This window comes from Dermacentor albipictus, chromosome 5 (assembly GCF_038994185.2).
Source record: "Dermacentor albipictus isolate Rhodes 1998 colony chromosome 5, USDA_Dalb.pri_finalv2, whole genome shotgun sequence".
In the NCBI taxonomy this organism is placed as follows: domain Eukaryota; kingdom Metazoa; phylum Arthropoda; class Arachnida; order Ixodida; family Ixodidae; genus Dermacentor; species Dermacentor albipictus.
The window spans coordinates 92296162-92321397 of record NC_091825.1 but is presented as its reverse complement, the minus strand read 5'-3'; the positions used below and the strand labels follow the sequence as shown (position 1 = coordinate 92321397).

Here is a 25236-nt window from a genome sequence, read left to right as displayed (position 1 = left end):
CTCTACTGCAGTGCGTTTCATAATTTTGTCAATGGCTTTGGCACATAAAACCCACGAATCTTTAGCTGCGATAATAAAAAAGCTTCGTAATATTTCAGGTTATCTTTGGGCGCAGACGATTGAACCGTGACGAAAATACGCCAGCACCAACTAAGCGGAAGGCAAGTGTACAGATTGTTGTCACTGTGTGGCTGATAATGATTTATTTCCATTCCAGAGAAAAACGAACAGAGACACACGAGATGAAGAGTCACGTCAGGTTCCTTCGCAGAGTGTAAGGCTTTTCTTTGGTCTAATTTGTCAGAATTTGGACATACCAGTGAATTGAACTGTGGAAAATAGCCAGTGTGTGTCGTTATAAGAACAATGTAGCCAATTAGTCACGAGAAAGATTTAAGTATGCTGGGTACCACACTAGGGGAACATATTTCGTTTGTTAAACAAGCTTGTCTTTGAGAACAAGAACTTAGCTAGTTGATGTTTTGCCTACAAATAACTTCACTTACTTGAAATGCCCCAACGAGGTCTTTCCCGCGCTGTGAAGTTTTCATAACTATGTAGGCCAGCGGAAGTTCTGTCAATGCAACAGGTTTAAAGCTATTGATGTGTTTTTACAGGTCACTTATGATGCACAAGCTTCCACATTCACCTCGCTTTTGGACAGTTTGGAATATGTGAGTAGGCATTCACTGTCTTGACATACTATCACTCAGAATATGTGCTCACTGTTATGTGTCCTACCCATACCAGGTTGGAGATAGTGCCAAGACAATTCTAGACAGCACTTGTGCATGTCAGGAAACAGAAGTAAGCAATCATGCCAACAGCTTAAGCTTACAGGTACACCAGACACGATAAAACCATGCCAACTGTTGCTATCATTCTCTCAACAGGAGACTTCCCACAGTGAGCCTGCAGTGTTCACTGATGCATTTGAAAGTGAACCAGCTGTAAGTGACCTCCTGCACCACTTACTGGCACAAGTGCTGTTCAATTCTTTACACATTATGAAAGAGTAAGCAGTCGTGCAAATTCTTCTGCCTCCTTATATTGTCATATTTAAAGATAACTCAACTTCAACAGGCGGCAGCACACATGGAAACCACATCATTCAACAATGTTTTGGGGAATGAAGATGTAAGTGCTCACACAGCCAGTCTAGGCTTCTGAACACGGTGCCTGTTTAAGAAGTACACACATTCACATGGTTTCTCCTTTCATAGGCTCAGTGCAGTGAAGATACGTTTCCCATCTCTGGCACAGTTTGTGAACCAGATGTGAGTGGTCAGGACAATTTAGGCTTTTTCATATGCTGCTTCAAGTGGAACTGAGCTGCCAATTTCTTTTGCAGGTTTCCCTTCACATTGGAAATTCACTAGTCAGATGTACATTGGATAAGGCACCAGATGTGAGTGTACAGGCACTGTCCTCTCCACATGATCATGTCTAATTCCTCTGTGACACTGCAGTGATGATTGCTGCTGTGCTTTGTTTACAGGCTTTCACTTATGGTGTAGCTACTCCAGACAGCAGTGTTGCAGAAAATGAAGTTTGTGGGAGCTTAATATCAGATCATGAAGTTGACGTAAGTATGCACACAGATTATTTGAGTTGCCAGATTACGTGTTTAAGTTTCTCACAAAACTGTCATTTTGTCAGATTCACGTAAGCAAAACCGAGCACATCATGACAAGGAAAAATACAAAGGTAATATTTTGTAATGTTAACGTGTTCTACATCATGACATGCCTTTCCGCTTTCTTGTAGGTGATGAAAGATAGCTCCACACAATGGGAACTGCCACCAGCTGACCATTCCTACACCAGTACAAGACTTTCTATGACCATGAGAACTATTTCCTATCGAACACTGACCAGTGATGACATTCTTTTTTACACTGGCATTTCTGTGGCTGCATTTGACAAGCTCGTGTCAGCACTGAAGACTCAAGACAAGACAATTCGCAAGCTCTTGACCATCGAAGACCAGCTGTTATTGACACTCATGAGGCTTAGACTTGGCCTCCTTTGTGGAGATTTAGCAAGACGGTTCGAGGTCTCTGTAGCTTATGTTTCTAGAACATTTTCGAGAGTGCTGGACGACCTGGTGAAGATCATGCAAGAAGTTGTTGTGTGGCTTCCCCGCTGAAGGTTGCGGGCAAGCATGCCTGAGAGTTTCAGAAACAGTGAGTACAGTCATACAACATGCATTTCGACTGCACTGAAGCACTAATGCAAAGGCCACGGAAACTGATGGCCAGATCCCAAAGTTACAGCCAATACAAGGGTGCAAACACAATGAAATTTCTTACCGTCATAGCACCAAATGAAATGAAATTGTTTATTTGCCATCCTGTACATTTACAGATGGAGGGACTGTAGATAAAAAGCTGTCCTTCAACAGCTTGACGTGTCCACAATCCCTGTTTCTGCAGGGAGGATTTATAATGTTTGTGTCAGATGTCTATGGAGGCAGGGCATCAGACAAATACATTGTAAAGACATGTGGAGTAGAAGAGTACCTCCTTCCAGGTGATGAGATAATGGCAGACCGTGGTTTCAAGCTTGACCCTTATCTTGAGGCTCAAGGGATTAAAATGAACAGGCCTGCATTTACAAAAGGTAGGTGTCCACAATAGTATTTTCATAACCTCCATAAACTTAAGAGCTACACAGTAATTATATGTACACGACTGCCTCTTCATCTTTTTTTTTCTCAGGAAAGGATCAGCTACCTGAAAGTGAAGTCACCGAAACTAGGCGCATCGCATCGCTACGAATTCATGTTGAGCGGGCAATCAACCGAATCAAGACATACAGAATTTTCAAGCAAGTACTGCCCATCAAGTCAAGAAAGTATGCCAGCAAAATTGTCCTTGTCTGTGCAGGACTCTGTATCCTTAAACGCCCGCTCATCAACGAACAGACAAAAGCGTAAATGTCCCGTGTGTACTTTAATTTAGCCTTAAGCACTCTGAGAAGCGAGTAGGGTAAACTTCACTAATGCCGTTTTAAAGCGAAAGCTTTATTGGCCTGGACTTGCAATCAAGATTAACCAAGGCTAACCATGCTATGCCTTAGCTTTTGCTACGTATATACTGGCATAGCTGAGCTAAGCCACTGCCAATTTTTTGTAACCTCACTGGTTTCGTACCTGTGAAGCTTATGGAAGTGATTTGAAGCCAAGGTGTTAAAATGTGGTTGAATGTTTTTTTTATTCATTCAATATACTTGGATGGCTCCAATGAAGCAGACATTATGAACAAATAAAATTTCACTTGCTCATCACAAATTGCAAATCTCGTCATACTTTTTGCACATAGCCAGCTTTTTCTTATAATGTAGGTCCTCAAGGTGAGGCAGGAGATGCAAAAAGTAGAATGTTTTGAGCCTCTTCAAGTTCTGTTCAATGTACCGTGTGTCAATAGGCACATTTACAATGACATCACTTTCAGCCGACCACACATAAAAATAGCAGGTGCTTTTGCCACAGCAAAACATGGTAAACTGCACTTGGTCATAGTAACCATTTTTGCCACCTGGACAAAGCACAGGTTCCCCATTCACAAGCTTAACATCATACTTTCCCTTTTCAATTAATACCGTGCAATCTGAAACTGTGGGACACTTGATCTCAACTAGAGCATCATCAGCACAGATGCCATCAGGGCTTGCAGACAGCCAAGGATGTGTACTGCTCACTACCATACCCGACTGCGCTACAGCCAAACCAGTCTTCCTCGTAAATGCTACTCTTGCAACGGCTTCATACTTCAGCCCATGCTTTGTGGCAGCATTACCGGTAAAGCCTGAATTTGAAAGCGCAGAAACAGCTTTCGAGGGATCAGTGCTTTCCCTTTTAGGAACCCGCTTCACATTTGATGCAGTTATGCGAAGGCGCCTGACCATGCGCCATAGCGGGCACCCCTGTTCCCTAGTGGCAAATTCAAGGGAAGCCCGTCCTTCATCCGAAAGCATAACAAACTTTTGATAAAATACTCTGCAAGGGTCGCAGCCTTTTGGGAGTTCCGAAGGGTCTGCATGTGAGTGGCGAGGCTGGCTTGGCAGATCAGTAGCACGTGGGTCCCAAGCAGCCGCATTCAATGTACTATGAAGCAAGGTACCTGCAAGATAAAAAGCAATTACACACAATTCACACTGCACTGTGCCGGCTAACACCACTTGTATATATAATGATGATGATGATGATGTGTGGTGTTTTTTGGCGCAAGGGCCAGGTTTGGCCAAAGAGCGCCATGACAAGTGGTAGTGTTAACGATGTATTATGGAGGATGTGACTTGGCTGTAAAGTGGCCTAAAAATAGTCGCTATAAAGTGCGTAAAATCCATGTACTATAAAATTATGGCGATGACGAATGACTAATACTATGAACATTAAAATCCATCGTAAAAGGATGATGCAAAATAAAAATATATAGGATGGTAAAATTACTTGGAGCACTGCTGCCTCGCCAGAGCCCTTGAAACACAAGGGCCTAGAGGCATGTGCTACACTAAGGAGCTATCGCAGCGGCATCCTCTGAAGAGAGGACCCGCTACGAACATGTAGGGCTAAAAACATGCAAGACATCTTTCAGAAAACTTAGGACTGCGGTGGTGTCAAATAAAGGTTCTGGGCCGAGTAACATAACAGGATGAAGGGGGATGCGCTGCCGGTATGCTAAGGGAAAATGTTTCTTTCTTTCATATTCGGCTTCCCGACACTCCAGGAGGACGTGGAGGACGGTCAGCCTCTCCCCGCATCTACCGCAGGTTGGATCATTTTCAGTGAGTAAATAGTTATGCGTGCCAAATGTGTGTCCTATTCTGAGACGACAGAATAGGACATCTGTTCGGCGTGATTTTGTTACAGAGGGCCAGAATCCTAACTGTGGCTTTATGACGTGGAGCTTATTATTTGTTTGCGCGTCCCATAGGCGTTGCCAATGGTTCCGTAGTTTTCTCCGCAAGTAGGGCTTCAGATCTGTGACAGGAACTGCAGCGGTGGGATTAGCAGAATGCCATGCAACTGACGTGGCCATCTGATCCGCCAGAACATTACCTTCGATGGCCCTATGACCTGGCACCCAGCATATAATCACATGTTGGTTAGATACATATGCTTTGCATAAGACGGAATAGAGTTCATTTATAACAGGATTTTTGTGCTTACATAACGATATCAAAGCCTTCACTACACTTAGGGAGTCCGTATATATGACTGATTTTTCGAGTTTTGATTTCTTTATATGCTTCACGGTCGACAATATTGCGTAGGCCTCAGCCGTGAAGATACTAGTTTCCGGATGCAGTACGCCGGATTCCGAGAAGGATGGACCGACGGCTGCATAGGACACCCCATCGTGTGACTTCGATGCGTCTGTGTAGAACTCCGTGCAGGAGTGTTTGTGCTGGAGTTCCCGGAAATGCATTTGGATTTCAATGTCTGAAGCGTGTTTTGTAACTTGCATAAAAGATATATCGCATTGTATGAGCTGCCACTCCCAAGGAGGTAGCAGCTTGGCTGGTTGCATTAGGCGGAGCTCGAGGAGTGGGACATGCATTTGATCACTAAGCTCCCTCACACGCAGCGAGAAAGGCTGTCTAATGGAGGGACGTTTATGAAAGAGTGTAGCATATGTCATGTCATTTATGGTATTAAAACACGGATGTTGAGGGTTAGAGTGGACTTTCAGAAAGTATGATTGGCTTATGTATGTTCTCTGCAGATGAAGTGACCACTCATTTGATTCTGCATATAAACTTTCAATGGGACTTGTTCTGAAAGCTCCAGTGGCTAGTCGGATTCCTAGATGGTGGACCGGATCTAGCATCTTTAGCGCGCTCGGGGCTGCAGAATGATAGATCACGGCACCGTAGTCCAACCGTGATCGAATGAGGCTCTTGTAAAGATTCATTAAACATTTCCTGTCGCTGCCCCATGTTGTGTGGGATAACACTTTAAGTAAGTTCATTGTTTTTAAGCATTTACCCTTGAGGTACTTTATGTGTGGAATAAACGTTAATTTCGAATCAAGAATGACGCCTAAAAACTTGTGTTCTTTGTTCACAGGAATTCGCTGGCCGTACATTTCGATACTGGGTTCTGCAGTGAGCTCTCTCTTTCTTGTGAAAAGCACACAAGAACTTTTGTTGGGGTTAACTTTAAATCCGTTTTCTTCTGCCCATTTGGACACTTTGTTCAAGCCCTGTTGAACTTGCCTCTCACATACAGTAAGGTTGCAGGATTTGAAACCCATCTGTATGTCGTCCACGTAAACAGAATAAAGAATGGCTGGCGGTAATGAAGCACGAAGGGTATTCATTTTCACGATGAAGAGCGTGCAGCTAAGTACACCTCCTTGAGGTACACCAGTTTCCTGTATGAAAGGTCGCGACAATACATTGCCGACTTTCACGCGGAATGTACGGTTGGACAAATAGCTTTCTATTAGGATGAGCATATTGCCACGGATGCCAATTCCCGACAAGTCTCTCAAGATACCATAGCGCCACGTAGTGTCGTACGCCTTCTCCATATCGAGGAATACGGATAGGAAATATTGTTTATGTAGAAAGGCGTCGCGAATGTTTCCCTCAATGCGCACAAGGTGATCGGTTGTGGACCTCCCTTCTCTGAAGCCACACTGAAAAGGATCGAGGATATTGTTAAGTTCAAGAAAATGGACAAGTCTGCGGTTAACCATTTTTTCAAAAACCTTACAAAGACAATTTGTAAGAGCTATCGGACGGTAGCTTGCCGCCAGGGAAGGGTCTTTACCCTGCTTAAGAACAGGGACCACAATCGCTTCTTTCCATGCGGATGGGAGGCATCCCGTAGCCCAAATAGCGTTGAAAAGCGTGAGTAGTGTAAGTTTGGTGTCAGTGTGTAAATTTCTGATCATTCCATACATGACTCTATCAGGTCCCGGTGCAGAGCTTTTGCATGTGGTCAAAGCAGCTCTCAACTCTGCAATACTGAACGGCCGGTTATAAGGTTCATTCTGTCTGAATTTTTGTATTATTGGCTTACATTCTTCTATTCGTTTGTATTTCAAAAATGATTGCGAATAGTGGTTTGAACTCGACACGCTCTCAAACTGTTCTCCTAGTGTGTCTGCCTGATCTTTCAGTGTTTCACCTTGTGTGTTCACCAAAGGAAGTGAATATGTTTGTCGCCCTTTTATCCTATTAACCCTGTTCCAGACTTTGGCCTCATCTGTATAGGAGTTGATACCAGATAAAAACTTCTGCCAACTCTCTCTTCTGGCTTGTCGGCGGGTTCGCCTGCCTTGGGATTTAACTTTTTTAAAATTGATAAGATTCTCCGCAGTGGGGGAGGCGCGTAGCATCCCCCACGCTTTGTTTTGTTTCTTACGAGCGGTCCTACAATCGTCGTTCCACCACGGGACACGCCGTTTGCATGCCAATCCATTTACTTGTGATATACATTTAGTTGCGGCATCTATTATGAAAGCTGTAAAATATTCCACGGCAGCATCAATTCCTAACGAGGACATGTCATCCCATGACATACTAGTTAAGTTTCGGAATTTCTCCCAGTCTGCTGTCTCAGTCTTCCACCTAGGACCCTGTGGTGGATATTCGTCTTCTTTAAGTGTTCTTAACAGTACGGGGAAGTGGTCGCTTCCGTAAGGATCGTTCGTAACTTCCCATTCTAGTTCAGGCAGTATGGACGGAGAAACTATGCTCAGATCAATTGAAGAAAAGATGATGATGATGATGATGTGTGGTTTTTTGTGGCGCAAGGGCCAGGTTTGGCCAAAGAGCGCCATGACAAGTGTTAATGTTGACGGTGTATTATGAAGATGTGACATGGCTGTAGAGTGGCCTAAAAATATTCGCTGTAAAGTGCGTAAAATCTACGTACTATAAAATTATGGCGATGACTAATGAATACTATGAACATTAAAATCCATCGTACAAGAATGATGCAAAATATAAAATGTATAAGATGGTAACATTACTTGGAGCACTGCTGCCTCGCCAGAGCCCTTGAAAACAAGGGTCTAGAGGCATGTGCTATACCAAGGAGCTATCACAGCGGCGTCCTCTGAAGAGAGGACCCGCTATGAACATGTAGGGCTAAAAACATGCAAGACAACATCTTTCAGAAAACTCAGGACTGCGTTGGTGTCAAATAATGGTTCTTGGCCGAGTAACATAACAGGATGAAGGGGGATGCGCTGCCGGTAGGCTAAGGGAAAATGTTTCTTTCTTTCATATTCGGCTTCCCGACACTCCAGGAGGACGTGGAGGACGGTCAGCCTCTCCCCGCATCTACCGCAGGTTGGAGGATCATTTTCAGTGAGTAAATAGTTATGCGTGCCAAATGTCTGTCCTATTCTCAGACGACAGAATAGGACATCTGTTCGGCGTGATTTTGTTACAGAGGGCCAGAATCCTAACTGTGGCTTGATCACGTGGAGCTTATTATTTGTTTCCGCGTCCCATAGGCGTTGCCAGTGGTTGCGTAGTTTCCTCCGTAAGAAGGGCTTCAGATCCGTGACAGGAACTGCAGCGGTGGGATTAGCAGAATGCCATGCAACTGACGTGGCCATCTGGTCCGCCAGAACATTACCTTCGATGGCCCTATGACCTGGCACCCAGCATATAATCACATACTGGTTAGATGCATATGCTTCACATAAGACGGAATAGAGTTCAATTATTACAGGATTTTTGTGCTTGCAGAACGATATCAAAGCCTTCACAACACTTAGGGAGTCCGTATATATAACTGATTTTTTGAGTTTTGATTTCCTTATATGCTTCACGGTCGACAATATTGCGTAGGCCTCAGCCGTGAAGATACTAGTTTCCGGATGCAGTGCGTCGGATTCCGAGAAGGATGGCCCGACGGCTGCATAGGACACCCCGTCATGTGACTTCGATGCGTCTGTGTAGAACTCCGTGCAGGAGTGTTTGTGCTGGAGTTCCCGGAAATGCATTTGGATTTCGATATCTGAAGCGTGCTTTGTAACTTGAACGAAAGATGTGTCGCATTGTATCAGCTGCCACTCCCAAGGAGGTAGCAGCTTGGCTGGATGCATTAGGGGGAGCTCGAGGAGTGGGACATGCATTTGATCACTAAGCTCCCTCACACGCAGCGAGAAAGGCTGTCTTACGGAGGGACGATTGCGAAAGAGTGTAGCATATGTCATGTCATTAATGGTATTAAAACAGGGATGTTGTGGATTTGAGTGGACTTTCAGAAAATATGTTTGGCTAATGTATGTTCTCTGCAGATGAAGTGACCACTCATTTGATTCTACATATAAACTTTGTATGGGACTTGTTCTGAAAACGCCTGTGGCCAGTCGGATTCCTAGATGGTGGACCGGATCTAGCATCTTTAGCGCGCTCGGGGCTGCAGAATGATAGATCACGGCACCATAGTCTAGTCGTGATCGAATGAGGCTCTTATAGATATTCATTAGACACTTCCTGTCACTACCCCACGTAGTCTGGGATAGAAGTTTCATTAGATTCATTGTTTTCAGACATTTTTGTTTAAGATATTTAATGTGGGGGACGAAAGTGAGTTTGTAGTCAAGTATGACACCCAGAAATTTGTGTTCTTTGTTTACAGGTATCTGCTGTCCACGCAGTTCTATGCAAGGATCTGGGATAAGTCCTCTCTTTCTTGTAAAAAGAACACAAGAGCTTTTGTTAGGATTGATCCTAAATCTATTCCTGTCTGCCCACGTTGACACTTTGTTCAGGCCATGCTGTACCTGTCTCTCGCAGACTGCGAGGTTACAAGATTTGAAACCTATTTGAATGTCGTCCACATAGACAGAGTAAAAGACGGCGGGTGGTAGTGAAGCACGAAGCGTGTTCATCTTCACGATAAAGAGCGTGCAGCTGAGCACGCCTCCTTGGGGTACACCCGTTTCTTGCGTAAAAGGACGTGAGAGTGCATTGCCGACTTTTACCCGGAAAATACGATTTGAAAGATAGCTTTTTATTATATTAAACATATTACCGTGGATGCCCATTTCTGACAGGTCTCTTAAGATTCCGTAACGCCACGTTGTGTCATACGCCTTTTCCATATCGAGAAATATCGATAGGAAGAACTGTTTATGTATAAATGCGTCCCGGATATTCCCTTCAACACGCACGAGATGATCGGTTGTGGAGCGCCCTTCTCGGAAGCCGCACTGATAAGGATCAAGCATTTTGCTCTCTTCAAGGAAATGAATAAGTCGCCGATTTATCATTTTTTCGAACACCTTACAAATGCAGCTTGTGAGGGCTATCGGGCGGTAACTTGCCACCGAGGAAGGGTCTTTGCCTTGTTTCAAAACAGGGACTACAATGGCTTCTTTCCACGCGGTTGGAAGGTACCCTGCATCCCAGATGGTGTTGAAAAGTGTAAGTAGTGTAAGTTGCGTGTCATTGTGTACGTTTTTGAGCATTTCATATAAGATTCTATCAGATCCTGGTGCGGAACTCTTACATGCGCTCAAGGCCGCTTTCAACTCGGCAGCACTAAATGGGCAATTACAGGGTTCATTCTGTCGGCATTTATTGGTGAGTGGCTTGCATTCTTCTATTTCTTTATATTTCAGGAATGTTTGCGAATAATGGTTGGAGCTTGATACACTCTCGAAGTGCTCCCCAAGTGAGTCTGCTTGTTCAAGCAGGGTATCGCCTTGTGGGTTTACCAGGGGGAGTGAATGTGTTTGCCGCCCTCTAATCCTATTTACTCTGTTCCAGGCTTTGGCCTCATCCCTAAACGAGTTAATACTTGATAAAAACTTTTGCCAGCTTTCTCTTCTGGCCTGCCGGCGGGTTCGCCTGCCTTGTGATTTTACTTTTTTAAAGTTAATAAGATTCTCTGCAGTGGGGGAGGCGCGTAGCAACCCCCACGCTTTGTTCTGATTTTTACGTGCGATCCTACAATCGTCGTTCCACCACGGGACACGCCGTTTGCAGGACAGACCATTTACTTGTGATATACATTTAGATGCGGCATCTATTATGAAGGCTGTAAAATATTCGACAGCAGCGTCAATTTCTAGCGAGGACATGTCATCCCACGAAATACAAGATAGAGTTCGAAATTTTTCCCAGTCGGCAGTGTCAACTTTCCACCTAGGAGCCTGTGGTGGATATTCCTTTTCTTCGGGTGTTCTAAGCAGTATTGGGAAGTGGTCGCTTCCGTAAGGATTGTTGTTAACTTGCCATTCGAGTTCACACAGTAGTGACGGGGAGACTAGGCTAAGATCTATTGAAGAAAATGTTCTGTTTGCAAGAGAATAGTATGTCGCTTCCTTCTTATTCAGTAGACAAGCACCAGAAGAGAAAAGGAACTGTTCAACAAGACGTCCTCGCGCATCTATACGAGGGTCGCCCCAAAGGTAGTTGTGTGCATTGAAGTCGCCTAGAACCAGATAAGGTTCTGGCAATTCATCTATAAAGGACTGAAATTCATGTTTAGTTAATTTGTAATGTGGGGGTATATAAAGCGAGCAAATAGTGATGAGTTTGTTTAGCAGAACAGCTCGCACCGCCACTGCCTCAAGGGGCGTACGTAGCTGTAAAGATTGACATGCTATACTTTTATGAGTGAGAATCGCCACACCACCCGATGATGCGACGGCATCATCGCGATCTTTGCGAAACGTAACATAGGTACGGAGAAAGTTTGTGTTTTTGGATTTTAAGTGTGTTTCCTGTAAACACAGCACTTTTGGATTGTGTTTATGGATAAGTTCTTGAACATCATCTAGATTCCTAAGTAGACCTCTGACATTCCACTGAATGATTTGTGTATCCATATTTTAAATTTAATTGGTGCTGTGTTTACGGAACCGGAAGGGATGTCTTAGATTACAGAGCCCTTTCGAGGCCCTGTAACCGGGGTTTTGCTCTTTTTGAAGCGTTCGAGGGAACCTCGCCGCTCCTTAGGCGCCTGGGGCGCCTTGGGGATAGTTGTGGTGTCCATTGCCTCTTGTGAGGCGCCGGACACGTGCTCTTGCGAGCGAGAAGTTACCAGGGAAGGGCCCGCCTTGGAGGGCAGGACCCCTGCGCCCACCAGCCCGGAGGTCGGTGGGGTTCCCTGGGGGATTTGGCTGCGCCGGCCATTGCCAGCACTGGAAGGGACCTGGGAGGTTGAGGCAGCCTCGGCTGCGCCCACCTTCGGGGTCGATGGCCCCTTTTCCTCGGTTGGCGGAGCAGCGCTAGCTGCAACCACCGTGGGGGCAGATGGCGTAACTGCCGACTCACTGCGTGTGGGTCGGACAGTCGCCGGAGGCCGTTGTGACGCTGCCCCCTGACGCGCCACTTCGGCAAAGCTGGCCTTAGGAAGGTGTGCAACCCGCCTGCGTGCCTCTTTGAAAGTGATATTTTCCTTGACTTTAATTGTTACTATTTCTTTTTCTTTTTTCCAAGACGGGCATGACCGCGAGTATGCGGCATGCTCGCCATCACAATTGACACAGTGGAAAGCATTCTCACAAGCTTCAGAGGAGTGTTCGTGCGCACTGCATTTCGCACAAGTTTGGCGGCCTCGGCAGCTCTGCGAACTGTGGCCAAAACGCTGGCACTTGAAACATCGGAGGGGATTTGGCACGTATGGTCTTACACGGAGCTTGATGTACCCGGCCTCGATTGACTCGGGCAGGACACTTGAATTGAAGGTGAGTATTAGGTGTTTGGTCGCAAGTTCTTTTCCATCTCGCCTTATCTTAATTCTTTTGACACTTGTAACATTCTGTTCGCTGAAGCCCTCCAAGAGCTCAGCCTCAGTGAGCTCCAGCAAATCATCGTCCGAGACAACGCCGCGGGAGGTATTCATCGTGCGGTGCGGGGTTACTACTACTTGGGTCTCCCCAAATGATACCAGCTGTGGCAGCTTCTCAAATTGCTTCTGGTCGCGGAGCTCCAAGAGGAGGTCACCGCTAGCCATCCTTGACACCTTATATCCTGGGCCAAAAACTTCGGTAAGGGACTTAGATACTAGGAACGGGGAGATTGTTCGTACTTGTTTAGCCGGTTTTTCTGCGTGGATTACATGAAAACGGGGAAAATTGTGGACTTGACGTCCGAAAAACTGAAAAACTTCTTCGGTGCGCCCTCGTTTATGAGGGCGATCAGGTAGTTTAGGAAAAGCATCTTCCATAAGTAATGTTGGGTTTTCGGCCGCGATGCCGACCACCCACCATGGAGCCCAACAGGGGGACGTGACAGGAGCTTCTGCTATAGAAACCCTGCCAACGCCAGCCGTACATCGCTGCTATAACCAAATACAGCATAACCAAGGCTGGCTAGCTACACAAGGTTAACCCTTGCCGCCGGGAAACTAGGAAGTGAGAAGAAGTGATGAGAAGACAGGAAAGATGAAAAAGACGGGAGAGAAAGACGAAGATTGGAGAGGAGGACAGGAAAAGGCGACTGCCGATTTCCCCCGGGTGGGTCAGTCCGGGGGTGCCGTCTATGTGAAGCAGAGGCCAAAGGGGTGTGTTGCCTCCGCCGGGGGGCCTTAAAGGTCCAAACACCCAGCATTGGCTCAACCCCCAGGATTCCCTTTTCCCCAGACACGGCTAAGCCGCGCACGGCTACACGCGGGAGGGTCCAACCCTCATGTGCTCGGGTCCGTGGTGTCGCAACACACCAAACGCCTGCTTGCGCAGACGCCCCTGCGGGGAATTGAAGAAAAGGTATTGTTTGCAAGACAGTAATATGTGGGTTTCTTCTTATTCAGAAGGCACGCACCAGAAGAGAAAAGGAACTGTTCAACAAGACGACCTCGCGCATCTATACGAGAGTCGCCCCACAGAGAGCTGTGCGCATTGAAATCGCCAAGAACAACGTAAGGTTCTGGCAATTGGTCAATAAAGGATTGGAATTCATGCTTCGTTAATTTGTAATGTGGGGGTATGTAAAGAGAGCTAATGGTGATGAGTTTGTTTAGGAGTACAGCTCGAACCGCCACTGCTTCGAGAGGTGTTTGTAGCTGTAAAAGTTGACATGCAATGCTCTTATGGATAACAATGGCAACACCGCCCGATGATGCGACAGCACCATCGCGATCTTTGCGAAAAGTTATATACTGTCGGAGAAAGTTTGTGTGTTTGGGTTTTAAGTTTGTTTCTTGTAAACACAGCACTTTGGGATTGTGTTTGTGGATTAGTTCTTGAACATCATCAAGGTTTCTAAGGAGACCTCTGACGTTCCACTGAATTATCTGTGTATCCATATTGGAGGTCAATAAGTGCTGTGTGTACAGAAACAGAAGTAGTGATTATGAAAATTACAGAAATTAAATTACAGAGCGCTTTCGAGGCCCTGTAACGGGAGTTTTGTTCTTTCTGGAGCGTTCGAGGGAGCCTCGCCGCTCCTTAGGCGCTTCGTGCGCCTTGAGGATAGGTGTTGTGTCCATTGCCTCTAATGAGGCTCCGGACACGTGCTCTTGCGAGCGAGAAGTTTTCAGAGGGAGTCCCGCCTTGGAGGGCAAGACCCCTGCGCCCACCACCCCGGAGGTCGGTGGGGCTCCCTGAGGGATTTGGCTGCGCCGGCTGTTGCCAGCGCTGGAAGGGGCCGGGGAGGTTGGGGCAGCCTCGGCTGCGCCCACCTTCGGGGTCGATGGTCCCTTCTGCTCGGTTGGCGGAGCAGCGCTAGCTGCAACCACCGTGGGGGCAGATGCCGTAACTGCCGACTCACTGCGTGTGGGTCGGACAGCCGCCGGAGGCCGTTGTGACGCTGCCCCCTGACGCGCCACTTCAGCAAAGCTTTTCTTTGGCAGGTATGCTACCCGCCTGCGTGCCTCTTTGAACGATATATTTTCCTTAACTTTGATTGTAACTATTTCTTTTTCTTTTTTCCATGATGGACAGGACCGCGAGTACGCGGCGTGTTCCCCATCACAGTTCACGCAGTGTGGAGCATTGTCGCAATTTTCAGATAGGTGTTCTTGGGCACTACATTTCGCGCAAGTCTGGCGGCCTCGGCAGTTCTGTGAACTGTGGCCAAATCTTTGACACTTAAAGCATCGGAGAGGATTTGGGATGTACGGTCTCACTCGGATCTTTATGTAGCCAGCCTCAATGGTCTCAGGTAGCATACTTGATGCAAAAGTAAGTATTAAGTGCTTTGTGTCAATCTCCTTGCCATCGCGCCTGATCTTTATTCTCTTGACATTGGTCACATTCTGATTGCTCCAGCCCTCCAGTAGTTCAGCTTCACTCAGTTCCATGAGATCGGCATCGGAAACGACTCCGCGGGTGGTGTTCATTGTGCGGTGCGGTGTGACCGTCACTGGAAGATTCCCAAAGGATACTAGATTAGAGAGTTTCTCGTACTGTGTCTTATCACGCAGTTCTAAGAGGAGGTCACCACTTGCCAATTTAGAGACTTTATAACCTGGGCCAAAAGCTTCACTAAGTGTCTTTGCAACAAGAAAAGGTGAGATCATTCTCGCTGCCTTTTCTTTTTTCTCTGAATGTACTACATGAAATCTTGGAAAATTCTCATTATTTTGGCCAAAAAACTTGAAAACTTCTTCGGTGCGCCCTCGTTTGTGAGGGCGATCAGGAAGTGTAGGAAAAGAACTTGCCATAGATATGTTTGAAAATTCGGCAGCGCCGCCAGCCACCCACCATGGAGCCCAACAAGGGGACGCTGCAGGACCGTGAAAAGACGGCCTGCATGCGCCAGCTGTACGACACTACTATAACCAAATCTGTTATAACCAAGGTTGGCTATCCCACACAAGGTTAACCCTTGCCGCCGAGGAGAATGAAGTAAATGGAAGAGAGGAGAAGACAGGAAAGGTCAAAAAGTAAGAGATAAAGACGAAGATTCGAGAGGAAGAGATAGGAAAAGGCGACTGCCGATTTCCCCCGGGTGGGTCAGTCCGGGGGTGCCGTCTACGTGAAGCCGAGGCCAAAGGGGTGTGTTGCCGCCGCCGAGGGGCCGTAAAGGTCCAAACACCCGGCATTGGCTCAACCCCCAGGATCCCCTTTTCCCCGGACACGGCTAAGCCGCGCACGGCTACACGCGGGAGGGTCCAACCCTCGTGTGCTCGGGTACGTGGTGTCGCAACACACCAAACGCCTGCTGACGCAGACGCCCCTGCGGGGCTGTATTGAACTATCTACGGGATCGGCATACGTATGGGGAGCGCTTAAAAGCTCCTTCACCTCCACCGCGGGTTGGCCCAGTATTGCACAACATTCGGGATCGGCCCACGTATGGGGAGTGCTTAACGGCTGCCTCACGTCCACCGCGGGTCGGCATTATTGCACTATCTTCGGGATCGGCCCACGCATCAAAAATTCTTAGTCTATGCGCGGACGTGATCCGTCAAATCGTAGCCATAAACAGCTTCACTGTACAAGGCTTTTCAAGAAAGAAGCCAATAAATGCTACATTCTTTAGCCTTTCGATTACCATAATGAATCACAAAACACAAACTTCCACTATGTAACATAGTTATTGCTCAAAACGAACCAAACCATACTATGAAATGATTTGGCAGGAAATAGCTCGATCCTCTCCAGTTACTTGTAATGCGATTTCATCAATTTTAAATCGTACTCAGTATGAACCAACAAGCCCAAGAGCAAGTACAGCGATATGTATATGTTGATTTGTATTGCTGCTGATTATTGCTGCGGACTGATTTTTCGGTGTCCTAGTTTCTAGATATCTATGCAAAACTCAATGCTACCCAGCAGTTCAAATTTTAAACTTTATGCACGTTGATGCATTTGTACACTTTAGTTTCAGCAATACTAATTGTCTCTTCACATTATTCTGACTATCTTGTGTATTTCTACGCATATTTGAACGTTTCACTTGGTTCGTCTATTTTACATTTTCTGCCTATTGTGTATACTATAATATTGTCATTTTTTGTGCGCGTGCGTTATGTGAAAAAATGTATATGCGAGGTCGCGCTTCTTTACCGCTCTGTAAAAGTTAGCTAAAAAGAACGACCATAAGGAAACGCTGCACTTTAGCACACATGTGTTCTTTCTATTTAGCAGAGCATACACTGACAATGTGTTCAGGCTCCTCACTTACCGTAGGCAAACAAAGCGAAGATCAGAACAAAAACTCCGATGCGTTGAGCCATAATAACGATAAAAAACGAGGTGGTCGACTCTGGTGGTACTTTATGATGACTACCACAGAACCCTGGAGAACAGCAGGACAAAATAATAATTTCGAATCCGCGACGCCTATATATATTATGGTGAGCTCGCAGTATTTGCTTTATGCTCGCTAATTCAATACTTATATTGCAACGCAATCCGCCACGTAAAGGAGCACATAATCACGACGACTTGAGTGGGTAGACTCTGATACGTGCAGCTTTGCTCTATTCCTTGATCATGCATTAATATTTTTCTGGAAGAAATTGCTGCAGCAATATGTTTTCCAGGCACATCTTAGGTGTCATTACGAGTAGATTGTCAGAACCGACTTGCTGCACATTTACAACGAGTAATTGCCGTGTTTTGTTCGTATTTTCCCGGAGTGGAACCGTAGATCGAAGGCAACTTGCAAGCGTCCTTTGAAGATACAATGTTCTCAAAAGCAGCCGTCATCATCTACAGCTTAACTTACGGGCCTTAATTCTTTATTGTTCTATTTTTTATGTTTCTTTCCACAATTTTAACGCATATTGACCGCTGTTTCTTGTGGTTATGAATGTTAATGGCTTCCCATGTTACTAATAATGCTTTGTTTCAGGTTACTACAGAGTACAAATTTAACGGCAGCAATATTAGGCTACGGCTGCTTCTTCAGTAGTTTTTCATGCTAATGATATCACTGCAAGATAAAAGAGAACATACTACTCTGTAGAAAAAAATCAGCATATAACCCAGCAAGGATCAAATCTTTTTCATGTTATCATCATTCAAGAATAATTCAAATTAAATGCGCATATCAACACATTCAAAAGCAGAGTTTCTTTACTTTGTGAATCTCAATGGAGGCATTTTCGAAGGTATTATTTAAATATGAGCTATTTTGTTAACAACAGCAGAATGGTACTTCCAATATTGGGCGCATTGGCTTTGACGTATTTCTGTAAAATGATTGAATGACAAGCGCGATTGACAAGTTGATGGTGGGAGAGATTGGTTCGTTTTATTTTTTTCAGAAAGCATTTCCCAGTTAGACCGGGGTCAGTCCTAAAAACGTGCATCTTTATTTTAAATTACAGAAATCACATTAATAAACTTCTTGACATTCTTAATATTGGTTTGCACATACCTTATGACACAGCATTTGTAAAAATCGAAACCTTTTTAATAGCGATATGAAAATACATTCGCTTATTACAACTTAAAAAATAAAGATTAATAAATTTGAGGAACCAAGCTGCGGCTAACAACAACACGGTATTCGGTCTCATTCGCTATATTTAGGCGCAATGGCATTTGGTAAGAAATTGTAAGGAAAGCAAACACTTCTAATTTCCTGCTGGATTCCTAAAGAAAAGCTCTCTTACCTAGGCTTCGTGTGGATCCGCTTTGTAGAAACCGGCTATCAATGGCGCTCTATTATATTACTGTTTTGCAGACGATTAACGGCAATTACGTACGAGAACACCTGCGCAGAATGTTCTCGATTGTGGACGGAAATGGGTTATTGTCTGTTGAGTTCATTGAACTGGCAACGCATCGCCATTTATTCAAGCTGCTTAGAACAGTAATGTTGACGACCTCTCATAACGGATGGAATTGTTCATTTTTTATAGGGTTGTTTACATTGGGCATTCGCGACGTGATGTGACGTCGCAATTACACCAACCGAAATAGTCTATGCCTTGGTCGTTATAGTGTCCCAACGAAAATAGCTTCAAACGACCAATGTTAGAATGAATGAATGTGTGTTTTTTATTGGCGCAAGGGCCAGGTATGGCCAAAGAGCGCCATGCAAATGTTAGTGATTTCGCAGTGGAGCTATGAATTCTGTGAAGTTGACATGACGTGGCTGCAAAGGGGACTAAAATATAGTCACTGTAAAGTGCGTAAAATGTACATGTAATAAAATTATGGCGATGACAAATGACGTGCACTATGTGCTTTAAGGTTCATTGCAAAATAATGATATGATATAGAGAAATGCATAGGTTTCTAAAATTAACTAGAGCACCATGGCCTCGTTGGAGCCCTTGAGACACAAGGGCCTGGAGGCATGTGCTATATGAAACAACTATCACAGCGGCATCCTCTGGAGAGCCCAATAAATTCGTAGCGCATCCTCTGGAGAGAGGATGCGCTACGAATTTATTGGGCTCATAACATGTAGGACAACCTCATTTAAAAAATTGAGGACTGCTTTGGTGTTGAAAAATGGTTCTTTACCAAGAAACATAGCTGGGTGAAGAGATGTGCAGTAACGATATGCAAGAGGAAAATGCTTCTTTCTTTCAGGTTCGGCTTCGCGACACTCCAAGAGGACGTGGAGGACGGTCAGCCTCTCACCACATCGACCACAGGTTGGCGGTTCATTTCCAGTAAGAAGAAAATTGTGTGTACCAAATGTGTGCCCTATTCTGAGGCGGCAGAATAGGACATCTGTTCGCCGTGATTTTGATGGGGAGGGCCAAAAACCTAGCTGTGGCTTTATAACGTGCAGTTTATTGTTTATTTCTGCGTTCCACATGCGTTGCCAGTGTTGTCGCAGTTTCTTACGCAAGAAAGGCTTCAGATCTGTGACCGGGACAGCAGCTGCAGAAGTCTTTAGTGATGTGAGTGATGTGGCCATTTTATCAGCCAGTACATTACCCTCGATACCTCTATGGCCAGGTACCCAGCATATTACTACATGTAAATGTGATATATAAATACTGCATAAGAGGGAGTAAAGTTCCATGAATACAGGATCTTTAATACCCGTGTCACACGGGCGTTTGGAAGGCCTTCCAACCGATAGTCAGTTTACTCAAAGGTCAAGTTCGAGCTGCTACACGGGCGGTTTCGACGGCCGTCGAGTCAATAGTCTATCGAGTCAACGGAGCACCTTACAACTCTATCGAAATCTCGATGGCCTTTGAGCAACGGAAACGGAAACGGCGCGAACATGCCCTCTCGTTCACAGTGTGCTCCAACTCACGGTTAGAAAGAACAAATCAAACCAAAATGCTCTAAAAATACTATATATGAGTGTTATCAATTATTCAATGAAGTATTTTTGCCATTTGATATGCGCGAACTACACACACTCTCGACAACAGCGACGTGTAGCGACGCAAACGTTGCCGCAGTTTCGCTACTCAACAACTTAAAAACTAAACATACATGTAAGGCAATGTATAAACAATTGTTTTCATTTATAAACAAACATAAAAGAAATTATAGTGCTTTTAAGTGGTTTTAATGTTGTTTAACTTTTTGTGACATGAAAACGAAAATAAAGATACGCAACGCCACACAATTTGGCGAGAAACGCCGGAACCACTCAACGGCCTTTCAAAAGTGCCGTGTAGCAGCGCGACAACTCCTCTGAGTCGATAGAGTTCTGGCGTTTCGAAGGCCGTCGAGTGGAAGGCCTTCCAAATGTGCCCGTGTGACACGGGTATAAGTTTTTGTAATGAAATTAACGCTTTTACGAGACTTAGCGAGTCTGTGTATACAATTTCTCTGTCGAGTTTTAATTTCTGTATGTGTCTTACTGCAGGCAGAACTGCATAAGCTTTCGCAGTGAAGATACTTGTTTGCGGGTTCAGTAAGTCGGATATAGAAAGAGAGGGGCCAACAGCAGCATAAGCTACACCAGCATGTGATTTAGACGCGTCTGTGTAGAATTCAGAGCAAATGTACTTACATTGAAGTTCGCGGAAATGCATAGCGATTTCGATGTCAGGTGCGTGTTTTGTGACCTCTACAAAGGATATGTCACAGTCTATCACCTGCCACTCCCAGGGCGGTAATAGCTTAGTTAGAGGCATTAGGCAATGTTCGAGAACAGGGACATCCATTTCCGTGCTAAGTTCTCTTGCACGCAATGAGAAAGGAAGTCTCATGGAGGGTTTATTATTAAAAAGTGTTTGACACGTTAAGTCATTAACAGTTTCGAAACACGGATGTTCTTTATTGGAGCGCACATTGAGAAAATAGGTAAAGCTGATGTACGTTCTCTGAAAATGTAGTGACCATTCGTCTGACTCTGCATATAGACTTTCCACCGGGCTTGTTCTAAATGCGCCAGTGGCCAGGCGGATACCCAGATGATGAACGGGGTCTAACATTTTTAGCACACTCACAGTTAGATCACAATCTAACCGTGATCTAACTAGGCTCTTGTAAAGATTCAACAGGCACCTCCTGTCGCTACCCCATGTAGTGTGGGATAGGATTTTAAGTAGGTTCATTGTTTTTAGACATTTTGTTTTTAGACATTTTATGTGTGAAATGAATGTAAGCTTGGAGTCAAGTATAACACCTAGAAATTTGTGCTCTTTGTTAAAAGGAATTTGTTGTCCGCCCAGTTCTAGAAACGGATCTGGGACCAGGCCTCTCTTGTGAAGATAACACAGGAACTTTTGTGGGGGTTGATTTTAAATCCATTTTGGTCTGCCCACATGGACACCTTGTTTAGGGCCTGCTGTACCTGTCTCTCGCAGACTGTGAGATTGCAGGATTTGAAACCTATTTGTATATCGTCTACATAGAAGGAATAAAAAAATAGCTGGTGGTAATGATGCCCGAAGCGTGTTCATCTTTACGAGAAAGAGCGTGCAGCTGAGTACTCCACACTGGGGTACCCCAGTTTCCTGTATGAATGTACGCGACAGTGCAGGACCTATTTTAACCCGAAATGTACGGTTCTCTAGGTAGCTCTCAATGATAGTTAACATATTACCGCGGATGCCCAGCGCCGAAAGGTCGCGCAGGATACCGTACCGCCAGGTTGTGTCGTACGCCTTTTCCATTTCCAGAAATACAGATAGAAAAGATTGCTTGTGCACGAAGGAATCGCGAATGCTCGCTTCGATGCGCACGAGATGGTCGGTTGTAGATCGCCCTTCCCTAAAACCACATTGAATTGGGTCAAGCATTTTACTGGACTCTAGGAGATGTATGAGACGGCGATTAATCATTTTTTCAAAAAGCTTACAGAGGCAGCTTGTAAGCGCCATGGGACGATAGCTAGTGAGCAATGAAGTGTCTTCACCATGCTTCAAACCAGGGATCACAATAGCCTCCTTCCACTTTGATGGGAGGTAACCAGCAGCCCAGATAGTATTGAGAAGTGTAAGTAGCGTGATTTGTGTGTCGGAGTGTAGGTGCTTAAGCATATCATACATGATTCTATCGGGGCCCGGTGCAGAGGTCCGACATACTGACGAGGAAGCTTTAAGTTCCGCAATCGTAAAAGGACGATTATAAGGATCGTTTGGGATGGATTTCCGATTCAGTGGCTTAAGTTCTTCTATTGCTTTATGTTTAAGAAAGTTCTCCGAATGCTGACTGGAGCTAGATACGCGCTCGAAGTGTTCACCAAGAGCATCAGCCTGGTCTTCCAACTTGTTTCCTTCTTTGTCGACAAGGGGCAATGGCAGAAATTGTGTTCCCTTTAGTCTCCTGAGCCCGTTCCATACTTTTGCCTCCTGTGTGTAGGAGTTAATGCCGGACAAGAATCTCTCCCAGCTTGTCTTCTTTGCTTGCCTTCGCGTCCGCCTTCCCTGCGATTTAATGTTTTTAAATTCTATCAGATTTTCTGCAGTAGGGTATCGGCGCAGTATACCCCACGCTTTTTTTGTTTTTTCCGCGCCTCCTTGCATTCTTCATTCCACCATGGAACTCGTCTTTTGGATGAGGTCCCCCTTGATTGTGGGATGAAGTTATTTGCTGCCTCGATGATAAAAGCGGTAAAATACGCTACCGCGTCGTCAATACTGAAATCTGCGATAAAATATCGTGATAGGTAGGTCGATTGCTTAAAATGCTGCCAATCAGCAGAAGCTAGCTTCCACCGAGGCGTATATGAAGGGCATTGATGTTCTTCAATTAAGTTTAGATGTATCAGAAAATGGTCGCTTCCGTATGGATTTTTAATAACACTCCACTCTAGGCAAGGGAAAAGATCTGCGGAACCGATAGATAAGTCTATGGAAGAATGTGAGTGGTGATACATATTATAATAAGTCAGTTCGTTTTTATTGAAGAGGCATGTTCCCGTGTTTACTACAACGTTTTCTACTAATCGGCCTCTCGCGTCGCATCGTGTGTCTCCCCACATCGTGTGGTGAGCATTAAAATCTCCCACAAGTATGTAAGGTTCGCGAAGTTGGGTAATAAGGTTGCAAAAGCCTGTTTTTTTTAGATGACGGTTCAGGGGTATGTAAATAGGACAGTGATTAATTTATTAAAGAGAATGGCCCGAACTACCACTGCCTCAAGGGTCGTCTGAAGGGCGACGTGTCGGCAAGCTACAGACCTGTCCGCTATTATTGCTACACCGCCGGAGGCGTTAGCCTCGTCACGGTCTTTGCGGAAGATGGTGTAGTTTCTAAGAAAATTTGTATTGGTAGGTTTGAGATGTGTCTCTTGAACACACAGCAGCTTCGGATTGAGTTTGTGTATTATTTCTCTAATGTCGTCGAGGTTATGGAGAAGTCCTCTCACATTCCATTGTAGTACTTGTGTATTCATTATGCTATATGTGTTGGGTGCTGTGTGTTCAAGAGACTGAGGTTAGCTCACGGGCCTTTTTCAGGCGCCGTGACGGGAGTTTTGTCTCTTTTGGAGCGGTCGAGAGCGCCTCGCCGCTCCTTAGGCGCTGGTGGCGCCGTCTTGCTGGTGGTTGTGTCCATCGCCTCTTGCGAGGCTCTGAACACGCGCTCTTCCGAGCGCTTTCTTTGGCGTGAAGGCCTCGGCACGTTGGACGAGGCCTATGGGGGCACCTGCACGGAGGTAGATGGCCCCGTCTGCTCGGTTGGCGCAGCAGCACTAGCTGCAGCCGCCGGGGGGGGGAGGGGGGGGGTATGGCGTTACTGCCGCCTCACTGGGTGTGAGTCGGACAGCCGCCGGAGAACGTTATGGCGATGCCCCCTGACGCGCCACTTCGGCAAATGTGTTTTTGGGCAAGTAGGATACTCGCCTGCGTGCCTCCTTGAAACTAATATTTTCCTTGACTTTTATCGTCACAATTTCTTTTTCTTTTTTCCAGGATGGGCACGACCGCGAGTATGCGGCGTGCTCCCCTTCACAGTTTACACAATGGAGAGGGTTCTCACAAGCTTCAGAGGTATGTTCGTGGGCACTGCACTTCGCACAGGTTTGACGGCCTCGGCAGCTCTGCGAACTGTGGCCGAAGCGTTGGCATTTGAAACATCTAAGTGGATTTGGCACATATGGCCTAACACGGAGCTTGATGTACCCGGCCTCCATTCACTCGGGCAGGACACTTGATCCGAAGGTGATTATCAAGTGCTTGGTTTGGATTTCTTTGCCATCTCGCCTAATATTAATTCTTGTCACATTGATTACATTCTGTTCACTGAAGCCCTCCAAGAGTTCAGCCTCAGTGAGCTCGAGCAAGTCATCGTCCGACACAACGCCGCGGGTGGTGTTCATAGTACTGTGCGGGGTTACTGTTAGTTGGTTATCCCCAAATGACACAAGCTTAGGCAGTTTCTCGTACTGTTTCTTATCGCGGAGCTCTGGGAGGAGATCACCGCTTGCCATCCTGGTCGCCTTATAACCGGCTCCAAAAACATCAGTCAAAATCTTTGATACAAGGAACGGTGAAATAGTGCGCACTGGTTTGCCGGGTTTTTCCGAGTGAACTACATGGAAACGTGGGAAGTTGTGGACTTGGCGTCCGAAAAATTGAAAAATTTCATCGGTGCGCCCTCTTTTCTGAGGGCAATCAGGGAGTGGAGGGAAGGAGCTATCCATAAATATATGTGAAATTTCGGCAGTAACGCCAGCCACCCACCGTGGAGTCCTACAAGGGGACGCTGCAGGGCCTGAAAAACAGGGCCTGCAAACGCCAGCTGTACGTTACCACTATAACCAAATATGAAATAACCTAGGTTGGCTATTCACACAAGGTTAACCCTTGCTGCCTGGAAAAATTGGAAGTAAAGAGAAGCTAGGAGAAGACAGGAAAGATGAAAAGTGAGAGAAAGACGAAGGCTAGAGGGAGAGAGAGACAGGAAAAGGCAACTACCGATTTCCCCCGGGTGGGTCAGTCCGGGGGTGCCGTCTATGTGAAGCAGAGGCCAAAGGGGTGTGTT

General features: G+C 45.6%; 1 protein-coding gene and 1 long non-coding RNA gene across 2 annotated transcripts; both read left to right on the top strand.

Annotated features, from left to right (window-relative positions):
* The first annotated feature begins 224 nt into the window (after nucleotides 1-224).
* Nucleotides 225-1033, top strand: LOC139060542 (uncharacterized). The gene is made up of 4 exons (XR_011514907.1): nucleotides 225-274; nucleotides 618-674; nucleotides 751-807; nucleotides 894-1033. It is a non-coding gene; the product is annotated as an uncharacterized lncRNA (long non-coding RNA).
* A 490-nt stretch (nucleotides 1034-1523) lies between these two features.
* Nucleotides 1524-2937, top strand: LOC139060327 (uncharacterized). The gene is made up of 5 exons (XM_070539430.1): nucleotides 1524-1585; nucleotides 1660-1707; nucleotides 1768-2130; nucleotides 2435-2621; nucleotides 2720-2937. Exons 2-5 carry the CDS (start codon nucleotides 1687-1689, stop codon nucleotides 2935-2937), a joined length of 789 nt encoding a protein of 262 aa, XP_070395531.1. The 5' UTR covers nucleotides 1524-1585; nucleotides 1660-1686.
* The last annotated feature ends 22299 nt before the right edge of the window (nucleotides 2938-25236 follow it).

Coding starts and splice junctions, on each gene's coding strand:
- LOC139060327 (XM_070539430.1), top strand. CDS start 1,687: ATGACAAGGAAAAATACAAAG. Junction 1,708..1,767: donor TGACAAGGAAAAATACAAAG/GTAATATTTTGT, acceptor GCTTTCTTGTAG/GTGATGAAAGATAGCTCCAC. Junction 2,131..2,434: donor AGATCATGCAAGAAGTTGTT/GTGTGGCTTCCC, acceptor CTGTTTCTGCAG/GGAGGATTTATAATGTTTGT.